Here is a 27,304-nt window from a genome sequence, read left to right on the forward strand (position 1 = left end):
TGTAGTTCAATTCTTATGGTTTTGTGAATGAGCAGACTAAGTGGTCAAGGGAAGGAGCTCATGGAAGTTTTTATGGAATTGGAAGGGACAGGATCTGTCAGCAGTTGTAGTCTGGGCTTTATAATGAGGCTACTACATTTTGGTGGAGTTGCTGTCTTTAAGGGCTTGGTTTTCAGCTTTTAGTGCTTAGAACCTTGATTTTATCAATTAACTTAGGAGTCGTCGTCGGCAGCCGTCCGTCTCGAGAGACGATGGTGTAGCTTCTTAAGAGTCTATCTGCACCGCCGAGAATACCTGTGCAGTCCGACTCGGGAGTGACACGGTATCTGTCTCCTCCCGTGTTGGATCGACATCTTGCGATGACGCTGGAGTGTCCTCTCCAGTGAAGCTGAAGCTACAGAGCCTGGGCAGGGTGATATGGAGGGTCTGCTGTTGCCCATGCAGCAGACCCCCCCTCTCTTCGCAGCTGAAGGGTCCAAGGGAAAGACGGAGTCAATACAGCTTGGCTTCAGGTGCGCCACAGGAGTTGCCGGTGTTGACTACAACGTCAAACCGCCTTAGGGACTCCGGCTCCGGATTTTCTGTCGGGGTTTACTCCCTTAGCCTTTCCCCTGAAGAGGTATGCCGCAAGGCAGCGGAGGTTTTTTGGAATCAGAGTTTTCCTTCTCTGATGTGCCCTGACTGGAAGATCGAACCAGCGACACTTAGCTCGCAGGCCGACGCTCAATCCACTGAGCCAAACCAGCCAGGGCAACTTAGGAGTGGTTGATTGATTAATCACACTTATAAGAATTTGTTTATTATTTTACACTGAGAGCAATATATTAGGCATATTAATTGAGACTGAACATTTTTGTTAGGTATTCAATCTTCATGGATAACCAATAGAATAGAAATAATTACAAATTATGTTTTATGGTGCTTTACATTTGCAAGATTTTGTATTCAGAAATATTATTTTGTAAGAATAGAATCTGAGCAAATCTAGTTGGATAGTGTTCCCTGCTCTAGGGTTATATATGTCTACATAACTAGGGCTAATCATCTATCATCTATATTATCTATAATCAGCCCTTCTTGTTCCATATTATCAGTAACCAAAAACTTTTGCTATCTTTACAAACAGGGAGGTGTGGCACAAAGAATTTAAGTAACTTAATTTTATTTAAGATTAAGATAGTGAAAAAAATAAGATTAAGATAGTGAATGACAGAGTCAGAATTTGAACCCAGGAACCCAGGTGGTCAGACATCAGGACTTGTACATTTGTTGGTTTCATCTTCTCCATTTTATAGGTATAAAATAAAATTAAGGTATCAATTAAGCAATTAAAGTAGACAGAAAATGTCTCATTAAAGATCAATTATTTTTTTAAAGTTAAGACATAAATTCTTTGAAACATGTTCCAGTAGTGAAAATATAAAGAAATAGGAAACCCTTTGAGAAAAAGGAACTCTTTTAATAGTTTTTCTTTTTAATAAACCAGGACAGTTGAAGATGACTTACTGCTCCAAAAGCCATTTCAGAAAGAAAAACATGGAAAGGTGGCCCATAAACAAGTTGCCGCAGAATTGCTGGATAGGTATGGTATTTTAATATAAATTACTTTTTTGGGTTTAAGGTGTTATTATAAACTCAGAGACTTGTGGGTTTGATTATATTAATTAGAATATAGATATTTGAACTCACTTAAAATTTGTCTTAACAGGGAAGAAGCAAGAAATAGAAGGTTTCATCTCATAGCTATGGATGCTGTATCCTTTTTATATTTCTAGGTTTTTAATAACTAATAGACTATTAAAATCTACTTTTTTATGAAACCTTGTAAAGCCAGATAGATCACTGTTTTATTTTTAAAGATAAGTCTTTATTGATGTGGAATTTTGCCATTTATACTTTTGAGTACAGTTCTCTTTTACTAATATATAAAAAAGATTTAGAGACAAAAAAATAATACAACATTCCAAATGTTCTGTAAATAAGTTTACACTGATTTTTTAAAAATAGGTTTACAAAGTCCATGAACTTGCCAATATTTTTTACAAGCTCTCAAAACATTTCTCATTTTTATACTCTTCTTCTGTCTCATTTTAACTCTTATTCTCTTCCTACCTGATTCTTTGCTAATTAAAGTCTTTGTAAGACTTGTATTAAAAGTAGGTCTGTGTGTGGACTGTTCTCAAGTCTGCATGAGTTAGGGCTCTCTTTAAGCTACCCTGCTTTCCTGCTACAGCCATGTCTCAGCTCAACTTTTTGGTAAGACTGTGGCTTATTACAGTAACTGCTACCACTGGCCTTTCATATTACTGAATATCGGAGAGTGAAAGAGAGGCCAAGCAAGACCTGAAGTACGTCTAGGTATGTATTACTTACGGTCAGGATTGGGAGAAGGAGACAAGGTCAATTAGATACATTCCCTCCCACCTGTAGTCATGTTTTACTTTGTTATCATTTCTAATACTTTAAGTTATAGATCTTTTTCTTATCAACAATTTATTTATTCCTCTTATTTCCTAACGTAGTTGCTTATATCTGCCCCTTGTTCCTTAGCATTTCAGCATCTGCTCTGCCTTCTCTGACACCATTCATTTGGGAGTGATGGGGCATCTAAAAGCCTGGTGAGGGTGAAAGTCTAGGTCTGCTTTTCTGGCATGGGTGGAGATGGGACACAGTTTTTTCTGGAGTATATGGCTGGAATAGAGTAGTTATTATCTAAAAGTTATCTATCTTGTTAGACTGCCTTTCTCTTGGGGGGATTGCCTGAGGGAGTGAGGGGTGCTGGTAGAGGGGGGCAAAAGGGGAAAAATCAGGACAGCTGTAATAGTATAATCAATAAAATATAAAAAGAAAAGGTAACTCTTTCTCTCCAGATAGAGATATATGTTTTGAGTAGTATATGCTTGAAAAATGTTCAAAACAATATAAGTAGTATTCAATAGAAAGTGGAAGTCCCTGTACTCTATAATGTTCATTTGTAATAGTTTAATATTTACCTTTTTCTATCTTTGAATTTATAAGCATGTATTGTATGTATGATATTTGCACATTAAAAAACTAAGTAGACTCATACTATGCTTTTTATTCCTACTCACTAATATATCATGGACAAAGCACAATTGTTGAACAGATAAAATCCTTAATTTTTTGCATTTCAGTATCAAAGGCATACAAAGTTTGTAAATGACTATATTTTATACTACGGTGGCAAAAAAGAAGATTTCAGAAGATCAGGGTAAGTGTCGTGAAGTTTATATATTATTGGAAGAGGCTGTGAGGTCTTTTCATGAAGTTTATATAGTATTGGAAGGGGCTGTGGAGGTCTTTTCATGAAGTTTATATAGTATTGGAAGGGGCTGTGGAGGTCTTTTCATGAAGTTTATATAGTATTGGAAGGGGCTGTGGAGGTCTTTTCATGAAGTTTATATAGTATTGGAAGGGGCTGTGGAGGTCTTTTCATGAAGTTTATATAGTATTGGAAGGGGCTGTGGAGGTCTTTTAAAGACCCATCGCTACCATGTCTTCTGATTCTGTAATTTTCTTCTGCTTTCCCTTCTGATTTCCTTGTTATAAGGTGGAGAGACCATTCATAGCTTCCAGCTAAGTAGCTTCTCATGAACCCCATTTCTCTGGCAGTAGGTAGCGCCTGGTGATAATAGAATATGTAAGGAATACACATGTCCCTGATTATACAGGTTTGGGGTGTTTTTTGTGTGTGGGTGGGGGGGGGGGTTTGTTTGTTTTTTTTTGGTGAGGATCTTTGAACTTTTTAAACCTCAGTGCTTGGGATTGCTTTTTAAAAAGTGTGGCAGCCCTTGCTGTCATGGCTTAGTGGGTTGGAGCATCATCCCATAGACAAAAGATCTTCCTACCTGGTTTGATTCCTGGTCAGGTCACATGCTAGGGTTGCAGGTTCAGTCCCCAGTTGGGGTACTTGCGAGAGGCAACTGATTGATGTTTCTCTCTCACATCGATGTTTTTCTCTCTCCCCCTGCTCCCTTCCCCTCTCTAAAATCAATAAGCATGTCATCAGGTGAGGATTTAAAAAAAAATAGGGCAAACAAGAAACCTCACTCTAATATTTTCATATATGAAATTGCTTTCTATATTTGGGGCTCTTCTCTTCAGAGCCTCTTGGTTTTGTGTGGGTTTTTCCCTCTGACTTAATTTTCTGAATTGGGGGAGTCCTAAAAACTACTTCTCTCCCTTCTCAATTTGGCCTACACTTTCCAACAATCCCTTGTTGTATCCTTGATCTGTTAGTATCTAGGAAAATCATACCCTTCAATTCTCTCCCTTACTCACTCTTCCTTGGAAGCTGTAGTAAAATGAGGTATGGAAAATTCTTTATATACTTTTTAAAATTATATCTCAATAACGTAGTGTTACTGACATTTTTTTAGATGCTGAAACTTACTGTCATACGTTTTTCTTACCCATTTAATATTTACTCAGGTTTCTCATCCTAACTTAGGTTATTTAGCACCTCCATGTGTATAACTGGAATCAGTGCCAGAGATGGATAGATTTCTTATCCATTTAAGTTACTTCTGTAGTAGCACTCTTTACAGAGCCTTTTGAAAAGTACTGAAATTGTTTTTACAAATATATATACATATATACATACACCTAAAACTGTCTTTATTTTTGTGTATTACTTTTTTTACTGAGGTGTTCAAAAATATCAGAACTGTTTGACCTCCTAAATTTGACTAATTCTGTGTTTATATTAAAATTATTTTATTTTCCAGCGAAAATGACAGGACAGACATGCATGTTATACGAGAGAATCATAGATTCCTGTGGAATGAGGAGGATGAAATGGACATGAATTGGTAATTTTAGCCATCTGACACATAATGCATCAAAAGCTTTCAGCCTCTCTCTCGTACCCTGCATAGAACAGTTCTGAATTGAGGACATAAAACCATGCCTCAGACTACTGAATCTAGTTTGTTTGTTTTTTGGTAATTTTTAGCAGTTTTAACTGACTTCTCTTTGCTTGACTTAGTCTTTAAAAAACATTTGAAAAATACTATTTGTTGTCCTATAATATGCTCTCTATAAATTTTAAAAATACTTTGGAAGAAAGTAATGCCTGAAAATGGTTCTGAAACTCCAAACATTATGAAGGGTAAAAAGTGAAGAGTAAGACTCTTTTTATGTCTGTCAGTATTCTAAATTTTCTCCCTGAGAGAACAACTATAATACTTAATCTTTAGATATTCTATGCACATATAAGTAATAGGCCTCTTTTAAAACGTTAATATTTATATCATATGCGTTATTTATTTGAAATTGCTTCCAAGTAGCAAGCTATGATTGAATTTCTAAATGAAGATTTATATTTTTTTATGAATCTAGGGAGAAGAGACTTGCAAAGAAATACTATGATAAATTATTCAAGGAATACTGCATAGCAGATCTCAGTAGATACAAAGAAAATAAGGTATGCCTTCCAAATATTTATAAAAGAAGGTTCTTATACAAGTATAATATTACTTTTTATTATATGGTCATGTCCCACATTATTCTTTTAATGATACTATTCTAGTCTAAATTGTCTTGTGTCTATGAAGTATCATTTGGATCATTAACTCTGCAGCTGTGGAATTTCAAAGGGTCGCTCAGTCAAGGGTTCGTCTTTGTGAGTTGAGGCAAAAAAGTCTAAAATTAAACATAAGTGGCTACTGGATGCTGATTCATCTTTACTAATCTAGAGCCTCTAGTGATTGTAATGAATGATTTGACATGGCAGAATGATATCTTGTTTCACAGATGAAATTGATAGGCTATTTTTTTCCAAATTGCTTACTATTTATAAAGAGGCAGATGCACATCTTTTTGTTATGTAAATGTCTATTCTAGTAAAATTAACTCTTAATCAGTGCTTATTAGTAAAGGTGGATTTCTATTCTCACTTTATATTTTACTTTAGTTAACATTAAAAGGATTCTTATTCCTGTCTCAAATTTTACATATGTAGGTAGGGAAGGTGACTCAAAAACATATGACCTCAGTTTCAAACAAGAGGAGCATGTTGCATAAATCTATGTTTGGATAATGACTTATTAAGAAAGACAACCTATTTAAAGAGCTGTCTTAAGTTTATCATAAGGATTTTTTTTTTTTTAATATGCTTTATTGATTATGCTGTTAGAGTTGTCCCAATTTCTTTTTCCTTTGTCCCCTCTACCCAGTGACCCCCCCCTCTAGTTGTCCCCTACATTTAGACCATGCCCATTGGTTGTGCGTGTAGTTCTTCTTAACATCTTCCTGTCTACCCCACTCCCTCCTACTATGTTCTTAATTCCTGTACCATCTCCCTCCCTTTCCCCCTTCCACCTCCCCGCTGATCTCCCCCCAATATGTTCCCCATACCTATAATTCTTTTCCCACTCTAGTTGCCTACTTAGTTTGCCTTTGTTTCAATCCCCTAGCTTCTGTTGTTGTTTGTTGTGATACAGTTTTCATTTTAATGTTCATAGTTTTGATCCTCTTTCTCCTAAACAAGTCCCTTTAACATTTCATATAACAGTGGTTTGGATTTGATGAACTCCTTCAGTTTTACTTTGTCCTGGAAGCACTTTTTCTGCCCTTCTATTCTGAATGACAGCTTCACTGGATAGAGTAATTGTGGTTGTAGGTTTTTGCTTTTTATTACTTTGAATATTTCTTGTCAGTCCCTTCTTGCCTGCAGAGTTTCTTTTCAGATATCAGCTGATAGTCTTATTGGGATCCCTTTGTATGTAATTCTCTTCTTCTCTCTTGCTGCTTTTAAGATTCTCTCTTTATCCTTAATTTTTGACATTTTGATTTTAACATGTCTTGGTGTGATTCTCCCCGGGTCCAGTTTTTTTGGAACTCTCTGTGCTTCCTGGACCTGTAAGTCTATTTCCGTCCCCAAGTTAGGGAAGTTCTGCTTCATTATTTTTTCACATAATTTTTCAATGTCTAGTTTTTGTTCACCTTCTGGCAACCCTATGATTCAGATGTTGGCCTACTTACAGCTGTCTCATAGGTTTCTGAGCCTCTCTTCATTTTCCTCACTTTTCATTTCCTCTTTCTGTACTGGTTGACTCTTTGTTCCTTCCCTATGTTCCGATTTGTTGATTTGATCCCTGGTTTTCTTTCCCTCACCACTAGTTTTGTATGTGTTTTTGTTCATTTCAGCAAGACTAGCCTTCATTCCTTCCCTGTCTTATTTAAGATCTGCTGTTAGGTCTGTAAGCATTTTATAACCAAAGCTCTGAACTGAGCCTCAGAAAGATTTCCTATCTGCTACTTCCTTAGATTAGATATTTGTTGTCTGGTCAGCTGCGTCACCAGGATCTCTATCATGATCTGTGTCATCCTGACAGTTTTGTGTTTACCTTTGCTTCCTGGGCAGGGCTGTCACACCTCCTATGTTCTAGGGGGTGGAGCCCCATGTACTCGTCACAACCGAGCGAGCCTTCTCACCACGCTGTGGCGTTTTCTGTGGGGGTGGGGGTCCAAGAAGGATTCCTGCCGTTTACTCTCCACTGAGAGACCGGGAGCCGTCTCCTCTGTCTTCACCCCCTCCAGGCCTCACAATCTGAGGCAGTGGGGTCTGTCTTCCCCAGCGTTGGAATCGCAAGCTGACAGGTCTGGTCTGCAGCCAGGGGTGCTCCCCAGACACTTCTCACCTCCCCTTAAATACGGGTGTCTGTGCTTACTGCGTAAGTCCTGCCACTGTCACTACTGCTGCTGCTGCCAGCACAACTTGACCTCTCCACCCTGGTTTCGTCCCTCCTACCCATCTGGACGAGCACCACTTCTTTATAACTTCATACATTGGACTTCCATTTATTTTCTGGAACTTCTGGTTATTTCTGGTTTTGGGGCAGTTGTATTCCTTCTTAGTTGTGGAGGGAGAAGGAGTATGTCAGTCTAGGCCTCCATCTTGGCCAGAAGTCTAGGATTTTGTTTTCATTTAAATTGTTAAATCACAGAACCATGGTTGTTTTAATTTTTTCTTTAGTGCCTTTAATATGTGGGTTGCTTTACAATATTCTTATAGATAATAGTAGTATCCATTTTTATAACCCTGCTTACAAACTCATGCACTTGTTGTATCCCAAAGACTTCCTCATTTTCTTATGAACTAGTTCTCATATCTGTACCAATTATTACCATATCGAATCCAAAAAGCACCACAGCAGTTGGAATTACTTGAAGTTACTACACTGAAAGTCGAATGTGAAAAATAGGTCTTTCTAAGAGCACATAACAAAGCAGCTTTTTCAGCTATGACTCATTTGTTGATTGTTTTTCAGTATTTATTGAGGACTAGGCTGAGTGTTGCAGATTAAAGCATCGTGTCTGCCCTTAAAAAAAACAAACTATACCTAAAAGGACAATGTGTACATATTAAATAATTTAATATTTTTATTCTCCATTTAAAAGTACAGAGTGTATTTCTGAAAATCATACTTTAAAGAGGATAATCTTCAGACTTCGGTTAAGATGAAGGCATAGGTAGACATGATTCACCTCCTCCTGCAACCATAGAATTACAACCAGATCTCAAAAACAAATAACAATCAGAACAGTCAGAAAATCAAACTATATGGAAGTCTGACAACCAAGTATCTAAAGAAGCCACGTTCATCCAGACAGGTAGGAGGAGTGGCATCATAGAGACAGGGCAGAGAGGCAGTGTGGCTTGGACAGGCAGTGGTGACAGTGGAATGGATGGTCCCACATTCATGTGTGGTGGATAAAAATCGGGAGGGATACCCAGCCGCAGGCCAGACCGCACAGCCCAGGATTCCAGCACCCAGAAGATAAACCCCCATTACCTCTGCCTATAAAAACCAGTGGCGTTTGGAGTGGCAGAGGAAATTGCCAGATTTTTGCCTTTTAAAGGGCCCGCAGGGGATAGTGGAAGAAACTACCAGATTTTTGCCATTTAAAGGGCCTGCACGGTCTTAGAATGTATCCAAACCCCAGGACAGCAACTGGGAGGGTGCCAATTGTATATAAGAAGTGGGTGAAGTGACTGGAAATGGGGTGAGTCCTGGGAAAATTGCCAGGAGCCAGGCAGTGGCATTGTCCTCTCTCCAAGCCCCTCACCACACACAGAGTCACAAAGCAGTGAAGTGGGTTGCCCTGCCCTGGCAATTACTTAAGGCTCTGCCTCATATAATGTACAGGTGCCTTTGCTACATAGGCCATGCTACTAAGGGAGTAAAATCAGCTCTACCTAATACACAGAAACAAACCCAGGGAGGCTGCCAAATTGAAGACACAAAGAAATATGACCCAATTAAAAGAACATGACACAACCCCAGAAAAAGAACTAAATGAAAAAGAGATATCCAGCCTATCAGAGGCAGAGTTCAAAACACTGGTAATAAGGATGCTCAGAGAACCTACCAAGTGCAGCAAAAAAATAAAGGAAGAAATGAAGGTTACACAGGTGAAATAAAGAAAAATATTCAGGGAATCAACAGTTAGTGGAAGGAAGCTGGGATTCAAATCAACTATTTGGATCAAAAGGAAGAAATAAACATTCAAGTAGAACAAAAAAAAGAAACAAGAATGCAAAAAAAAATAAATAAAAAACAAGGAGAGGCCTAGGAACCTCTGGGACAACTTTAAACATACTAACATCCAAATCATAGGGGGGCCAGAAGGAGAAGAAGAGCTATGAATTGAAAACTTAGTTGAAAAAATAATGGAAGAAAAGTTCCCTAATTTGGTGAAGGAAATAGACATACAAGTCTGGGAAGCACAGAAAGTCCCAAAAGGTGGACCCAAGGAGGACCACATCAAGACACATCATAATTAAAATGCTAAAGGTTAAAGATAAAGAGAGTCTTAAAAGCAACAAGAGAGAAGCAGAGTTAGCCACAAAGGTGTTCCTATAAGGCTATCAGCTGATTTCTCAAAAGAAACTTGCAGGCAAGAGGAACTGCCAAGAAGTATCCCAAGTGATGAAAAGCAAGGCCGTACAACCTAGATTACTCTAACCAGCAAAGCTATAATTTAGAATGGAAAGGCAGATGAAGTGCTTCCCCAATAAGGTAAAGCTGAAGGAGTTCATCATCACCAAGCTGTTATTACATGAAATTTTAAAGGGACTTGGTTAAGAAAAATAAGATCAAAACAACATTAAAATGACAACAGATTCACAACTACCAACAACCGAATCTAAAGAACAAAAACTAAGCAAACAAGCAGAACAGGAACAGAATCATAGATATGGACATCATATGGAGGGTTATCAGCTGGGAGGGAGAAGGGTGAGAAGTGGGGAAATGGTGCAGGGCTTAAGAAGCATGATATGGAGGAACAAAATAGACAGGGATGTTAAGAATAGTATAGGAAAGGGAGAAGCCAAAGAACATACGTGCATGACCCTGGACATGAACCAAGCAGGGGGACTGCTGGAGGGAAGAGGGGTACTGGACAGAAGGGGACAAACGGGGAAAAATTTGGATAGCTAACAGCATAATCAATAAAACGTACTTTAAAAAAGGAGGCTAATCTTCAAACAAGTTATTTTTTTCCTATTAGAACATGATGAATAGTCAGGTACGAGGGTTAGTGTAAGTAAATAAAAAATTACTCTCGGGTTTTGAGTATGAATACCAGAGAAATAGAAAATATGGAGGGAGGGAATTTAAAAAAAAATTAAGACTTAATTTTTTCAGAGCAGTTTTAAGTCATAGCAAAACTGAGGGAAAGATACAGAAATTTCCTATCTACGCCTTGCCCCACACAAGGGGAAACATAATGACTGTTTTAACATACAATGTTTGAGGTGGTGGAGATAAAGAGTAATATGTACCTTTGATTGTCTTGCAAGAGTGCATTTTCTCACTGTCTTATTTACCCAAGGACAGTGTTTTTATTCATTTATTTAACCAGTTCCTAGCTCAGTGCCTACTATATATAGTAGATACTTAGGGCATTTTTAATGAATTCCAATCTTTGTCCCATGCCTCCATTTCTTTCTTTCATCCTTGAGAATTTGGTTGGGTCATTGCATCACTGAAGATTAGTTTCAGCTGCAAGGAACAGCAGCAATCCCAAAGAACAATGACTTAAATGAACTAGAAGTTTATTTTTACATGGAAGTCCAAGTAGATGTCTTAGAACCTTGAACTATCAGGAAGTTAGAATCCTTCTTTTGTATTGCTTGCATATGTGAGCTCTTTGTGCTAGAAGGTAGAGTAAGAAGAGGCTCAGCACCATGCTATGGGTAACTCCAGTTTTTAATCCAACCTATCAGCAGGAAAATTTATATCTTCAGGAAAGAATATAAAAGCATACTGAGGCAAAACCTCTATGTAATCTTTACTACTAGGACATATTGCAGTTGTTTATGACATTTCCTATTCCCTATAAAGTTATAACTTTCATGGTGACAGACAATATTTTAATAATCACTTTTTATCCTCAGCAGAGTGCTAAGCCCAATAAGGAGTTGCTTAATAATTATTTGTTGAATAGATTAATGAGCAAAAGAGAATGTTTGGAAACTATTACATCACACATTTGACTGTACTTTTAACAGACATCCCAGCATATGTTGGATGGAAAGCAGTCCTCATATACATGTGTTGGTTTAAAAAGAAACATTTATTTGAATTTTTTGTTTCTTTTTTTCTAGACTTGGAAGATATTATTTTCTTGTTTTTTTATTTATTAATTTTTTAGAGAAACATTGATTCATTCCATTTATTTATGCATTCTTTGGTTGATTCTTTTTTTTTTTTTTTTTTTAATCCTCAAGGATATATTTTTCATTGAGTTTAGAGAGAGAGGAAGGGAGAGTTAAAAAGAAACGTTAGTGTGAGAGAAGCATCAATTGTTGTCTCCTGCATGCACCCCAACCAGGGATTGAACCTGCAGCCTAGGCATGTTTGGTGCCCTGGCCAGGGATCGAACCTGCAACTTTTTGGTGTACAGGACAATGGTGCAACCAACTGAGCCATCCAGCCAGGGCAGTTGGTTGATGCTTGTATGTGTCCTAACCAGGGATCGAACCCGCAACCTTGGTGTATTCGGATGACGCTCTAACCAACTCAGCTACCTAGCCAAGGCTATTTGAGTTTTAATCAGAATATTTTGAAATATTTTATACCCTGATTTGCATTTAAAATACAAGATTGCTGAAACTGAGGTAATAGGTGATTTAAAAAAGTAAAAATAACAACGTTAACCCGGCATTGAACTCTAAATACAGCAACCTATGAGATTAGGATTCTTATAATAAGAAAATATACTGATAAGTTAAATAACTTTCCCAAAGCCACACAGCTAGTTAACAAATGGTAAAACTTGCTTTGGGTCTCCATAGTTTTGGAGCTGAGCTGCTTTTTAAAGTTGAATTTATTGGGATGACATTGGTTAATAAAATAAAGGTACAGTTCTATAATACATCATCTGTATATGTATTGTGTGTTCACCACCCCAACTCAAGTCTTCTATCACCATTTATTGGAGCTGAGCTCTTAATCATTATGAAAGGAAACTGAATAGAAAACTACACTATTAACTAGAATTATGGTAAATTAGCATATGAATGTGAAAAATCTTAAAAGGCAGTGGAGAAAAATAATTTGAGCCAAAAGTATAAGTTGTGTTTAGGTATCTGAAGAGAAGTTTAACAACTCTGTTTTAGGGCTCCAGACTGGTACCATTACTCTTTCCTGTTCATGACTATGCTGCTGTTGTGGGAAAAGCCACACATGAATGAGTGGGTGTGGTTGTGTTTCAGTAAAACTTTATAAGAATAGGCAGCAGGCCTGTGGGCCATAGTTTGCTAACTAGTGGTATATTATGCACCAAGTCGTCGTCGTCAGCAGCCGTCCGTCTCGAGAGATGATGGTGTAGCTTCTTAAGAGTCTATCTGCACCGCCGAGAATGGCTGTGCAGTCCGACTCGGGAGTGACACGGTATCTGTCTCCTCCCGTGTTGAATCGACATGCACCAAGTACTATTCTAAATACTTAATATGTATTATCCCATTTAAACCTCTTAACCAAAGAGATAAGTACTCGCATTACCTCTTCTTTACTAATGAGGAAACAGGAACAAATAGATTATATAACTTCTTCAGCATTTACATAGCTGTTAAGCGGTAGAGCTAAGAAGTAAACCCAAATTGTCTGGCTCCAAAGGCTACACACTCTTGTGCTACAGCACACTGCTTCTGTACCATCACCTCTTTTTCTGTTTTTTTTTTTAGTGAGTGTCATAAAACAGGTTATACATATTTTTAAAAATTTAGTTATCTTGTGGCTTGGCACCTTAAATTTTAAAGTAAAGAAGATTGTTCCTTAACAAATAAGTTGATAATCATACAAATATATTGTTAAGTATCTGGACTCCTGTGAGGAGATAAAAAGCTATCATAATGGGAATTAGGTTTATTTTTAGGTTGATAAATGTTATTGTGTCAATTGTTGGCTCCATGTTTATAGATTTACGGTCTATGCAATTTAAATTACATTTAAATTTACTTTGGCATGAATGTAATTTTTTTCTTGTCAGTTTGGATTTAGGTGGAGAGTAGAAAAAGAAGTAATTTCAGGAAAAGGTAATTCTTTTTTTTTAATTTCACTTTTTAATAGGAGAAGGTTATTTTGTTACATTATTGAATTGAAGTCATTGGGTAAGATTATTCCTAAAATATACAGTGAATGATTATCTACAAAAGTAAAATTACAAAAGGTATATTCAGGATATATTACTGGTAGAGGTCAAAATAACATAACGCTTTAAATTTTTACCTTTAGAATTTTTGCTTTTAGAACATTCAGTTAATAAATTTCCACTTAAGAGTTAAAGATTTTATAGCAAGTCAGCTATCAATGGATGAATGCTTGAGTTTTTCTGTTTATCAATTTTTGAAATAATGAGTTGGTACTACTGTCTCTCAGTCAAAACCACATTTTGAAAGTAGAAATTAAATATCACTTTGAACCTAATAGAATTTTTGGACAGGCTAGTTCCTCTGTTGCGGAGTCACTGAGATTGAGCCCAAATATTTAGTCTTACAGCAAAAGACCAGACATTTGTGAGGCAATCAGTAAATGCTTTTTCTATGCATTGTTGTAGTCTATTCATAAAATTTTTTCTGAATACTTAATATCTCTATACTGCCTCATGCTATAAAACTCTTTAATGATAATTGCATTTTTAATTGCAATAAAAATTAATGTTCTGAAAACTACAGAGGTGCGTTAAGGAAATAATTTCAACTAATAACTTTTTTAAAATTTTAATGGAAATAAAGGGTACATTTTGAAAATGATTAAACGTTTATGACATCACTATGGTTCATATATACATCTTCCACAAATTGGATATCTATGTCAGGTGTGAAATTGGATATGCAATTAAACAGTAGGAATTTTTTTCTTTATATAATAAATACCAGCTCTGCAGCTACTTTAGAGGACAAGGAAAATAATAAATGTAAAACTTTTTAAACTTTTCTTAAGATTACATTTTAGTTTGATTTTACCTAAAACAATGAGTTATATTGAAATGTCTATCACAATTTTAAAATTCTCTACTTTTATTGAATGGAATTTTCAGATAACGGTAGATAATGCTGCCTTTAAAAAAACTGATGGACATTCTCTAAATTCAGGCAACTGAAGAAAGGATTAGTTGGGAAAGGGAGAAAATGCTATTGCTGTGATTTATAAAGTTACAATTTAGTTGCTATTTTAACAATAGAGCCATTACTGAACATGTACAGAGTTAATAAAGTATTCATTTGGAATAAGTAAAAAATGCCATTTAAAAAAGTTATCAGCCTTTTGGACTGATAATTTTCAAAATTCATTGTGATAGTTTCATTTTTATGTAAAGTTCATGTTCCTGTTGATGCAAATTATTGAGATACAAATTTTTTTTTGTTCGTACAAATAAAAGTTTGATCTTTTTTTCTGTCGAAGTTAGTAATTGTCATGTTTTTTTGTTCCCCTCCTCTTGGATCATCATTATTAATCCTTCTCTGTAAAAGGTTTTAATGTACAATTGACATGATAATGTAGTATTGATTTTAGTGTCAGGTGATTATAAAATTTAGAGCATTGGGTTTGATTACTTATTCTACTTCACCTCAAAGTGCTAGCATTTTAAAATGTGCTTTAAATGGCATTTTATGCTGATACTTAAAATAAATGCCATTATGTTAATACTTAAAAATATCAATTTTAATATTATTATTAAATATTGAAATGGATTGACCCAGGTTTCTGAGCATGTACTTTGGAAAATACATTAATTTTTTTCAGGAGATTAGTGAGTACACTCTTATTATTACCATTTTCCAAAGTGTAAGATTCCCTAACAGAGAGTCACAAAAACTCGGTGTGTAAATATAAACAGTTGATCTATCTATTGAGCAAAAATTCTGTGACTGATTCTTTTTAAACAGTTTATTCAGCTCTTTAATTTGATACTTGTATATATATCTGTTGAACATTTATAATTATTGTGGTCAGTTGTTTATTAATGCTGACTTTATAGAACTAAGAATTTATGTATGTTAAGAGTAAATTTCAGAGATAACAGATTATATAGATAAATATTATCACTACCTATTATAGCTAATAATTCCTTCCTTTTTTTGCAGGCCAGTTTTTCTGTGGAAATAAATATTGTGATAAAAAAGACAACTTAAAGAGTTGGGAAGTTAATTTTGGTTATATTGAACATGGAGAAAAGAGAAATGCACTTGTTAAATTAAGTAAGTTGACTCTAGGTTGGATATGATTGGTTACTTAAAGCTTATCTAATAATTTAGAATTAAATATATATATACTAGTTCAAAATTCAATTCAAACATTTTAATGTATCTTCCTGTAAGTGCTCTTTTTCTCAGAGCTTCCCAAAGTTATAAACAGTGCTTGAGCCTAAAATTTTTATATTCTCAGCATTATGGTGACATTTAGGTGAAACAGATCTGATGCCGAATGTAATGCCATTTGTAAAGTGAAGATCTCTTCTCATTAACTTGAGAATGCCACCAATGTAGAGTGAGATGCCTAGTATCAGAAAAGGCATTGTAAAATCTCACATTAGCTGATAGCCATATTGTTGTGGGGGATAAAAAATAAATACACTCTTTGTGTCAGTAAAGAAAATAGTTTTAGGAGAGAATAATTGTTCTTGATATCAGTCTTAAAAGCTTAGGGTTATACCCCAGAATATAGTAGTTTCTCTTAATATGAATGTTTTAGAATCTGTTATGCATTCTTTATTTCTTTTCCTCTAAGCTGGTATGTCAACTTCTTCTCTCCAGCATGTTAATAACCTTCTCTCAGTCCTAGAGAAATGTGCCCTCAGAGTGTTCTGCCTGTTCCAGAAAGAAGTCACGAATTTCCCTGTATGCTACTTAATGCACACCAGTACAGACTGATTGTTGAGTTCCTCCTGGAAGTGTTCAGGAGGAAAAGTCAACTAGTGTGAACTGAGATTAAGGCAAAAGAAGAGGCCACAATTGTGGAACTCTTTGAAAAGCTCTTCTCCATTAGAAAACCCTCAGAGCACTTCAGAGGAAATGACTATACCCATACTATTGTTATTAGGTATCTTTGACGTAAGGTACACATTAGTGCTGCTATTGCTTTTAGAATAAATTGACAGCACATTTTTCTAAAGTAATGTTAGAACTTCAATTCCTCCAGCATTTTAATATTTATTACATATATACATTTTTTTGAGGTGAAGGGAATTGGATTGTTTTCTTCAGTTAGTTTTCTTTCTTATAAAAGAATATAAGGAAAAATGATAATTTATGATACTCGTCGTCGGCAGCCGTCCGTCTCGAGAGACAATGGTGTAGCTTCTTAAGAGTCTATCTGCACCGCCGAGAATGGTTGTGCAGTCCGACTCGGGAGTGACACGGTATCTGTCTCCTCCCGTGTTGAATCGACATCTTGCGATGACGCTGGAGTGTCCTCTCCAGTGAAGCTGAAGCTACAGAGCCTGGGCAGGGTGATATGGAGGGTCTGCTGTTGCCCATGCAGCAGACCCCCCTCTCTTCGCAGCTGAAGGGTCCAAGGGAAAGACGGAGTCAATACAGCTTGGCTTCAGGTGCGCCGCAGGAGTTGCCGGTGTTGACTACAACGTCAAACCGCCTTAGGGACTCCGGCTCCGGATTTTCTGTCGGGGTTTACTCCCTTAGCCTTTCCGCTGAAGAGGTATGCTGCAAGGCAGCGGAGGTTTTTTGGAGTCAGAGTTTTCCTTCTCTGATGTGCCCTGACTGGAAGATCGAACCAGCGACACTTAGCTCGCAGGCCGACGCTCAATCCACTGAGCCAAACCAGCCAGGACAATTTATGATACTAAAGATATAGTAATGGTGCAGTTACTCAAATTCAGCAGTTTAACTTTTTTTTTTTTTTTTTTTTTTTAGGATTATGCCAAGAATGTTCTTTCAAATTAAATTTTCATCACAGGTAATATTTTAAAATGCTGTTGATAATGCTTTGGACGTAGTCACTTACCTGCAGTGGATGTCTTAAATGTAGATTTGAGTAGCTGATGGCTTAATTAGTTGATTATATAGAATATCTGGCATCACTTTGTGACCATATAGATGAGGGAGGTGGAAGTTCACCATGTCTTACTCTAGCCAAACAGTTTTAAATGTAAAAGCTATGCAGGGTGGTAAATAGATCATAGAATTTTTAGTTTGGAATCAATATTCAGATACCATAATATTCTTGGAAACTATGTTATAAAGCAGATCTTCACAATGTAATTCTTATGTCTCATTTAAACAGTGTTTTAATTGGAGTTTGCCAATATGTAGTTGCATATTGAATGGGGGGGGGTATCAATGTTCTGCAATCTGCAGTATATATAAGATCACGAGCTTTGAAATTAGACACCTGTGTATTCCTCTCAGCTATTCCACTTACTTGTCATCTTTATTGGCAAGCTGCTTAACCTCTGTAAGACTCAGTTTTATCATCTCTGCAAATGAGGATACTAAGGTTATTGTAAGGAATAAATGAAAGTGTATGTAAAGTGCTCAATACAGTGCCTGGCATATGGTAAGTCAAACATAGTGTAGTCCCTGGCATTGAAAATGTTCAAACAAAATTTGTGTGACCTGTCAGGATTGTGGTGGTCAGGTTTCATGTTCTGAATAACAGTTGGAAGTCTAAGAGTAAGATTCTGCAGCTTTATAAAATGTTTAAGTTAGTATATTTTAAAATCAGCTAGTTATAAATGTACCCTATAATATTTTCACTATTAAAAATAAATATTAAATAATTAATAATTTTAAAGTTTTTTACTTAGCAGAATTTTTTAGGTTACTTGAATAGTCCAAATCATTATTTTCCCTCTGTAGCAATGATTCTGAATGATATCAAAGATGTTTATTTGATCTTGATTTTCAGGCTTCATTTGAAATGATTCATGAGAGGCTAAAAAAATGGTTACTGTCTTAAATAGTATTATAGTATTTGGCACAAGTACCTTAATTTTTGGAAAATCTAATAAGTTTTTTGACAGTAATTCTCTCTGTTGACTCATCGTCTTCCTTTCCTTGTCTGAGTTTCAGCATTATCACTTTTTCCTATTAGGTATTTCTTTTCTTAACCAATTAAAATCAATTGCTTGCCAACCATGGCACTGACAGCCTTATGAATGTGGCCTAGAAGAGCTAAAGCTACAACAGTAAAAGGGTAAATAGTCTAAAGTAGGCATATGAGTTAACAAGTCCTTCCACGCTCATTCTGTAATACTTTTTTACTAAAGGGTGTGGCAAAAGTAGGTTTACAGTTGTGAGTTTGTGAAACACAGTGTTTATTCTTGTATTATTACTTATTAATTATTATATTATTTTCCATACAAACAACTGTAAACCTCCTTTGCCCTACCCAGTATATTCTTTTATTCTTGCGAAGAATTTTCTATTTACTGGTGTTGTAGAACTATCACAGTGGTTTCTTGTTGTTGTATGTGTTTTTTTTTTTTTCAGAATGTAGGCATATATGAATTATGTAGAGTGAAATGAAATTGTTTTGTAATTTTCTTTTAAATAGCTAAATAATAGAATATAAAAAGAAGGAAATAAGTAAAACTATGATTTATGTTTACTCAGGTTTGTATATAGAATTTATAAAAAATAATTCTTTGTCTCAGAGTTTTCAGGCTTTATTATCTTACAGAATTGTCTTAAATAGTATACTAACTTAAAATATTTACAGACTCCTTTAAAGATTTCTTATTATGTAAATTACATTATAAAAATAAGTGCTTTAACTGATTTGATATTTTTGGTTGCTCATTGATTTTAATTTTTGTAAAGGTCAGTTGAAAAAGTTAACTTTAATTTTATATTGTTCAACGTAAAGGAGAAAAGAAGTCAAGTCCAAAAAAAGGAAGGATAAAATCACAAAAGATTGTAAAGAGTCATCACATAAAAAATCCAGATTATCTCCTGCAGAAGAGACCTCTAAGAAAAAGGATAAAGGTAAAGGAGAATTAGGATATAATAATCTACTCACATTTCTGAACATGAAGTGTAATCTTCCATATGTTTTAAATGTAGAATTTAATTGGTGGATGTGTTTAGAATGGTCTTGCAGTAGTTGAAAGGAATCTGGTTGGAGAATTCAGGTATGAATTTACAGTAACTTAGAGGAGTTTCAAGAGCAAGGTTGGTTTTGATTTATTTTTAGTAGAAGGTATAATACTACAAGTAGCCTTCTAATTCCTGGATTTGTTGCGTAAAGACGTGTTACTTTGACCAAGTTATTGAACTTCTTGAGTTTTACTTTCCTTATGTAAGTAGGGGTGATGTGAATATGTACTTGGCCTCTGTACTGCTTGAACTTATTGTGGAGAATCAAGTAAGAATGTGAAAGGAACTTTGAACACTGTAAAACAGTACATAGTCTGTAAGTCAGTATAAAATTTTAACACTGATTTTAATTGTTATTGTCAGTGATTTCTCCACTAGCTTATGAGCTTCTTGAAATGATAGAGATTGATATAATGTGTCATCAGAACCTAGCATGGTGCTGTGCACATATACTAAGTAAATAATTATTAAAATTCAAATTCATTAGCCACTTATTTCTTTCCTAGCAATTTTTACGCTTTCTAAGCCTTCATTTCTTCATGTGTAAAATGGTCATGATAATAGTACAAAAACCTAGCTCATAGAATTGTTTAGGAGTTGAAATGAGATAATACACACAAGCAGTTTGCTTTGTATTTGCCACACATAACTTATGAAGGTTACTGCTAGTTGCTTTTTCAGTCCCTTATGGAGTCAGACTGGCTATAACTTAGAGTGAATCAGACTTAAATTAGGTAGGTGATGGTATATTGAATTAGATTCAGTAGAATGTTAACATAATACTTCAACAGGAGAGGGCTCCCTTGCTCCACCTGTGAAGATCTTTAGCTAAGTTACATTCCTACATGCATTTTTTTTCTTCTTGGATATTATAATATATTTAAGCATATAGTATTGCCAAGTTTTAGATTTGGTAAAATTGATAGATGGTGAGAGGAAAGTACTGTTATTCTATTGTTTATAGAGAAATGATATTCGAAGCAGAACGCCTTTTTGTCTCTAAATCATTAACTCCAAAATAAATTGTAATTTCATTTGAGTATTTAAAATTTTTTGTTTACCCTCATGTACTAGTAAAATATTTGAAAATTGTGTTGCATTCATTATTATATCATTTTTTTGCATTCATATTATAGTATGATACTGTGTTAATCACCGCATATTCTAAGTTAAAGAAGAACTACTGTATTTTTTGCCCTATAAGATGCACCTGACCATAAGACACACTTAGGTTTAGAGGAGGAAAACAAGGAAAAAAAATTCTGAACCAAATTGTGTACTAAAATATTTAATAAAATATAACAGAATATTTCAATGTAAAGTGACCAGCAGTCAACAGTGGTATTAAGAACCATCATCACTGTCATTCACAAATGAGGAGAGACTTTAAGGCTCAAGTACTCTTCTGGTTTTCTGGGAACCCCAAGAACTCATCATCACTAGTGTCAGAATTTACGAAGCTCAGTTGCTCACAATCACTGATATCACTGTCTTCGCTATTTTCATACTGACCAGATGCCCTGAGAGTCAGCAGTAAAGTGGGACATTTAAGCATCCCCAGGGGTTTTGCGTGGGCCCACTGCTTCCTCTTCTAACAGCTGTCGCCACTGCTGACAGGTCAGGTAATACACATCACGGTCTGTGACGCAATATTTGCTCCATAAGATGCACAGACATTTTCCCCCTATTTTTGGGGAAAAAAAAAGTGTATCTTATGGAGCGAAAAATTCCTTTCTTGTAAAAATTTATTCAATACCTTCCAAACAGAAAATTAGGGACCTTGTTACTTGGGGTCAGGGATGGTTGGACCTCTCAGATTATACATACACGTGTATGTGATCTTCCCTATAAATATTTTTCCTTTCGTGTTCCATATTTTAGTAGATGACATCTCTGTCAACCTAAAAAGTAGTATCAGAAATCTGGGCATTATCCTGGATGCCTTATTTTTTCTCATTATTTATGTTTACCTTGCCACCAGATTCTGTCAGTTTTACCTCCAGGGTATGTATTTCTCCAGTTCTCTCCACCCTAGTTCAAACCACTATGTTTTTTCATGTAGACTACCACTATAGTCTCCTTACTGGTTCCTTACTCCTTACAATTTTGACTTCCCGCCTTCCCTCCCCTTAATCTGCCATAAAGCAAAGATATCCTGTTGTTCCCAGGATAATAACCAAAATCCTGGACAAAACCAAAGGCTTTTAATCATCTGGAATACAAGGCTGGTTTCTCACCCTTCTCTACTTCACTTTCACGCTTTATCCAAATAGCCTTTCAGTTTCTGGAAATTTCAAACTTCTCTTAATTTGGGGACTACATAGATACTATTTCCCCTTCCCTGAAACCCCCAGTCCCACCCTAACTCATGCTTCAGGTCTCAGCTTAAGTGTCACTTCCTCAGGGATTCTTTCCCAACTCCATCTCTGACCGTGGATCTCTTAATAAATTAGGACTCCCGTTCATAGTTACATCACAGCCCTGGAACTTTTCACTCATTATATGTATGACAATTACATGAAAGCCCAAGGTGGGCAGAGGTTCTTTCTGCTGTGCTCATTGATATATCCCCAGCACCCATTAGCACATGTTAAGCATAACTAATAAAAAATGAGAAAAGTAAAAAACTGAAGATTGTTTCAGGCAACCTCAGAGATAGAAACCAAAGTGGAGTGGAATTGAAACATCTTATTTATTCTTTATTCAGAGCAACTTTGATAGAGAGTACAGGATATGGTTTTTCAACTCATATGGTATAAAGTAGAAAATGACAACCTTTTAGCAAACTTAGAGTAAAACTGTGTGAACTCTAATATTTTTTTTATCTGGACCTATATGGAACTAGATTGATCTTGATGTGATACTTTATTGCCAGACCACCTTAATTTGGCACAAACTTGAATTGTAGTTAATAAATGCTTAATAGCTATATTTGGACTGTTGACACTCCTCATCAAAATAATCTACTTTCTTGATTTTCTTCCTATCTTTCTGACCTCTCCTCACCTTTTTTGACTACATTTCTTCCTCAGTCTTACCCTTAGATGTTGGAGTTCCTCAGACTGTTATATAACTTTCCATTGCGCTCTCTCTCTCTCTCTCTCTCTCTCTTCTCTCTCCTCTCTCTCTTCTCTCTCCCTATGTGATCCCATCTATTCGTATTGCTTCGGGTTGTCAGTGGATGGATGGATAGATAAGTGGATGGCTAAATGGCTGAATGAATGAATAGCGTGGAAGTTTAAGAGAGACAGATCAGCCCTGCCTGGTGTGGCTTAGTTTATTGAGCGCCAGCGCACAAACCAAAGGGTTGCTGGTTCAGTTCCCAGTCAGGGCACATGCCTTGGTTGCAGGCCAGGTCTCCAGTTGGGGGCATGCGGGAGGCAGCCACATATTGATGTTTCTTTCTCTCTCTTCCTCCCTCCCCCTCTCTCTAAAAATAAAATAAATAAAATCTAAGAAAAAAAAGAAAGAAAGATCAGTAGCTTGACTTTGAGATCCAGTCTGTTTTGGCAGGTATGAGCAGAGCATTGTACTTAAGTAAACTGTCTTGACAGAAACTCCAGGATCTTAACCCTCCTACCACCACTTCATCCCCAAGCTCCATTCCTTGAGAAGGCCTTTCTTGACACCCTTCACTCCACTCTTCCAGGCAAGGTTAGGTTCCTATTAGATGTTTCAGTAGCACTGTGCACTTCTCCTTTGGAAGAAATCATTGGATAACCATTGTAGAACTGAATTTGTAGTTTTATGACATAATTATATATGTGATTTTCAGTTACTGAGAACTATTTCTCACCTGTATATGATCCTTGTAAAAGTATTGTGAAAAATGAGTATTTATTTATAAAATGGTTTTCAGATGTCGAACATTTATATTGATAAAGTATTGATTTTATTATAGTTAATCTATGGGTTGATTTTTTTTTTTTTTTTAGTAACATGAGAATTTTTTAAAGGCACTCACTATTTTTTAAGCTTTGTGCTAGGTAGTTCAGTCCATGTAAGGGCATAAAATATCCCTCCAAAGAACCTAACATTTTAATTAGGGAGATGAGTCTAAGGAACATGAAAGAGTGGAAGACCGTGAAGTGCTTTTCTGTAAGACTGTGAAGTAAACTAGACTACGTATTAGGAAGAATTCTGGTTACAGCTATGGCTGTTGCACCACTGCGAGATGATTCTTAACGAAACAATGCTGTTACTTATTCAGGACATTCATCCGCAAAGAAATCAGAAGATTCTATAAACAGTATCAAGTATCTCTTTATTTAAAAAAAATATGTAGATTCAAGTTATTTGCAATTACGGTTTCCCATGAATTGTGACCTGCTTTGATGTAAATTATTTTTTATTTTTGTACTGTGTGAGAAATCATAGAAAAAGACCAATTGTGTATGATCTTTTTCCCTAATTTAGAACATTGAAAAGTTTCTTATTTTAAGTATAAAAGAGTTTTAAGATTTTTTTCCATGAATACAATATATACACATTTCAGTTTTACATTATGGAATACGAAGGAAGAGAAGTGGAGGGATAGGGTTGGATTGGTAAAAAGATTGGGGGAGGTGGATTAAGATTTAAGAAATGTTGCTTATATTGCACAGGACTGAGTTATCTCTGTCATTTGGTGATTTTGATTGATCAAATGAAGCGTGTGATTTGTGCATGGAAAGCAAATGTTTGCAATTGGTTGCTACCAGTTAGTTTTTTAATAAATCATATGGTTTTCACAAGATTGGATCAAACCAGGTTGGATTTGATTGAATATTTGCTACAAATTTTATTATTTTTCCCTGAAACATTCCAAAAAGTATTCACAATGACTTACAAAATATATACAATAAAAAATTTTTAAAGATGACATAAAAAATGGAAAAGTAATATAGGATAGCAAAATAAAGCTAGAGGTAAAATTAATACAGAAAAATGCTTACAAAAATCTTTCATAATTGCAAAGGTAGATTACAAATTTGTTAGTTTTTTCTAACAACCAAACCAAGGTAGAAAACCACCAGTAGAATGATTATTGGGGCAGACTCAGAAAAAAATTTAGTAAATACTGCAAATCCCACCATTCAAACATAAACATAAACATTGTTAGCATTTTAGTATAATTCTTAAGGAGATTTTTTAAGTGTTTAGTAATCAAGATTTTGCACTGAGAAAAATAGTAAAATAGAAACTTAGTTTAAGAGATTTAGTGTTTAAAAATTTATTGAAGGAGGGCATTATCAGTGGAGACATTTCTGTAGTTTAGGAATACAACATATTCTTTACAAATTATTTTGTTCATATCCGTTTTTTTTTTTTTTTACGCGTATTTGAGGTGTTTAAAGTACTGACTCTCTCTCTCCATGTGACTCCTAATTGATGAGCCGTTCCTTCTCCTAAATTGGGTGAAGTGTAGTGAGAGTTTCTAGAACATAGCCAGGCATGAGACTGATAAGACTTATGCTCTCTGGGGATGAAGTAGTAAATAGGTGCATTTTTAAAAAACATACACAGGATAAAATGAGAAATTTTATTTTATTTTTTATCCATTTCTAATAGTGTATTGCAATGAGAGGTGTGAAGACCTATTTAACTTAGAAAAAACATTGCCCTTTTCCAATTACAATTTTTCATTATTGAAAGGTCTTGACTTACTCATTCATTTTCATTCTTTTATATACTCTTTCTTCTCCCTCCCACAGTCCTTTCTTTAGCACTTTTGATCCTTCCCATCTCCCAGAAATAGCTGTAAGTCTCTTCACCTCTCAGCTAGGTCAAACTTCTATTTATAGAGAGAGAATATTGTACCCAATGTGAAGAACCTGTAGCGTAGTTTGGTTCTTGAAGAAACAAAAATATCCCCCCTCAAGGTGACCTGCTATCCATTTGGCTGCCAGAAAGCCATTTACTATACTGAGTAGGAGACATGCATCTTGTTATGTATAGTACGCCAAACCCAGATGTCTTTTCAGGTGGTCAGTGATCCATCTTAGATGGTCTTGGCAATGATTTCAGAACTCAAAATTTGCTTCTCCTGTCTTTCATTTACATTTGGTTACTATTCAGTTACCCTTTTGCCTCCATTTGACAGAGGGATTATTAAAACCAAATCCATGAAGAAAACCCTAAATTTCTGTGGGGGAAAATAATTTTAACTTACATTTGTTGATTAACTGCTTTGTTGGCCACAACGGCAAGCGGTTTAGTTGTGTTACCTCATTTAATATTAATAATGGGCACTCAATATCCCATTTTGCAGACCAGAGAACTGAGACCTAGAGAATTTATAAGCGTACCTCAGAGATATTGCAGGTTCAGTTTCCAACCACAACAATAAAACCAATATTGCTATAAAGCAAGTCATAATCTTTTTGCTGGTGGAGGGTCTTGCCATCAGTTTGTAAAAACACAGTATCTGTGAAACACAGTAAAATGAGATATGCATGTATATTAATTATCTGTGATCAAGTAGTTGGTTAATGGTAGAGCTGGGATTAAACACAAGATTGTAAGTCTGTGACCTTTACTATACTAATAACTGTTCATTAGTGAGTCAAATGTAAGTCTATTCAGTACATTTTGGCAGATGCATTCTACAAATCCACATTAAATGATATGTTCTGCCTCAGTTATATCTGTAAGATGGGTATAATGAGACTTAACTTTATTAGATTATTATCAGTCTAATGACATAACGTATGGGTAAAGCCTGTGTCTGATACAAAGTAAGTCTTTGATAACCTGTAGCTATAATTGTTGTTATAATAGAAAAGAAAAATACAGACATTAAACAGATTCTGTATTTGTTCTCTAAAACTAGTCAGATCAATAATTAAGTCTGTAAAAGTCAGATCTGTTGCTTTGTTGTCATAATTGGAGATTTGCCAGTTCTTCAGTAGGCCAGGGTATTCAGGTGTTATGTAATATACAGAAAAATAAAGATGATAGACGTGCTTTTATTGCTCAAAGTAGGAGGAAAATTGTCTGCAGTTTGCAACACATTCTAAAAGGAATATTGAACATTTAAAGCAGTCAAGAATAGAATAAACACGGTTAACACAACTTGAAATTGTATCATGAAAAGAAGGTTAAAGGGACTGTGGATGTTTAGCTTGGAGAAAAGATGAAGGAATGGGAGGGAGGGGGTGAGGAGGTAGGCATGGAAACTAGGTACTTCCCAAACCGCTGCTATGCGGGAGACTTCTTTTTGGTGTGTGGGGGAAAGGGGAGAGTTCACCTCCGTGCTCTGTACCCTTCTTAAATTCTTAATGGCTGGACTAATAATAAAACTGACATAAGACTAGGTTAACAGGAGAAAAGCAAACATATGCACATGGGAAGTCATAATATGATGTTCAAGTCATAAAATGAGGCTCAAAGGAATGATCAATCTAGGTACCTTTTATAGTTTTTAGAAAAAGAAACGATAAATTAGTGAAGAAATTGTCAGGACGAAAGGAAAAATAAGTGCTCATTAGAAAGGAATGTCAGCAAGGTTGAGTACTCATTCATGAGGCATCTGAACAAAATGTGGACTTGGGCAGTAAATTAGAAAAGAGGCGACAAGGTTTGCTTACACAGATTCCTTGGCCCTGGGTTCTAATTTTAATAAAGGAATTCTTGGCCTCCAGGTGCAGGGAGGGTACCTTTGACATGGGAGATTTATTCCCTGCTTTTAGGAACAGAGAGTTCAGAGTGTTCTTTTACTGGCAGTTTGCTAAG

At 35.7% G+C, this 27,304-nt stretch overlaps 1 protein-coding gene across 5 annotated transcripts in view; it reads left to right on the forward strand.

Moving 5' to 3' along the window:
• The window catches only part of LOC150009958 (protein FRA10AC1), a 65,950-nt gene that overhangs the window by 33,834 nt on the left and 4,812 nt on the right, over positions 1 to 27,304 (forward strand). For 4 of the 5 annotated variants that reach the window (XM_090277951.1, XM_090277954.1, XM_090277955.1 and 1 more), the window contains exons 3-11: positions 1,487 to 1,582; positions 1,709 to 1,754; positions 3,156 to 3,232; positions 4,749 to 4,832; positions 5,362 to 5,446; positions 13,525 to 13,570; positions 15,623 to 15,736; positions 17,408 to 17,450; positions 19,362 to 19,480. In XM_090277951.1, coding sequence (XP_090134077.1) covers positions 1,487 to 1,582; positions 1,709 to 1,754; positions 3,156 to 3,232; positions 4,749 to 4,832; positions 5,362 to 5,446; positions 13,525 to 13,570; positions 15,623 to 15,736; positions 17,408 to 17,450; positions 19,362 to 19,480 — 710 coding nt within the window. Of the gene's footprint in view, positions 1 to 1,486; positions 1,583 to 1,708; positions 1,755 to 3,155; positions 3,233 to 4,748; positions 4,833 to 5,361; positions 5,447 to 13,524; positions 13,571 to 15,622; positions 15,737 to 17,407; positions 17,451 to 19,361; positions 19,481 to 21,106; positions 21,214 to 27,304 lie in introns of all 5 variants that reach the window. The other variant, XM_090277950.1, reaches the window with a different exon arrangement.

Source organism: Furipterus horrens, unplaced genomic scaffold, assembly GCF_987537825.1.
Source record: "Furipterus horrens unplaced genomic scaffold, mFurHor1.1.pri manual_scaffold_5, whole genome shotgun sequence".
Lineage (NCBI taxonomy): Eukaryota > Metazoa > Chordata > Mammalia > Chiroptera > Furipteridae > Furipterus > Furipterus horrens.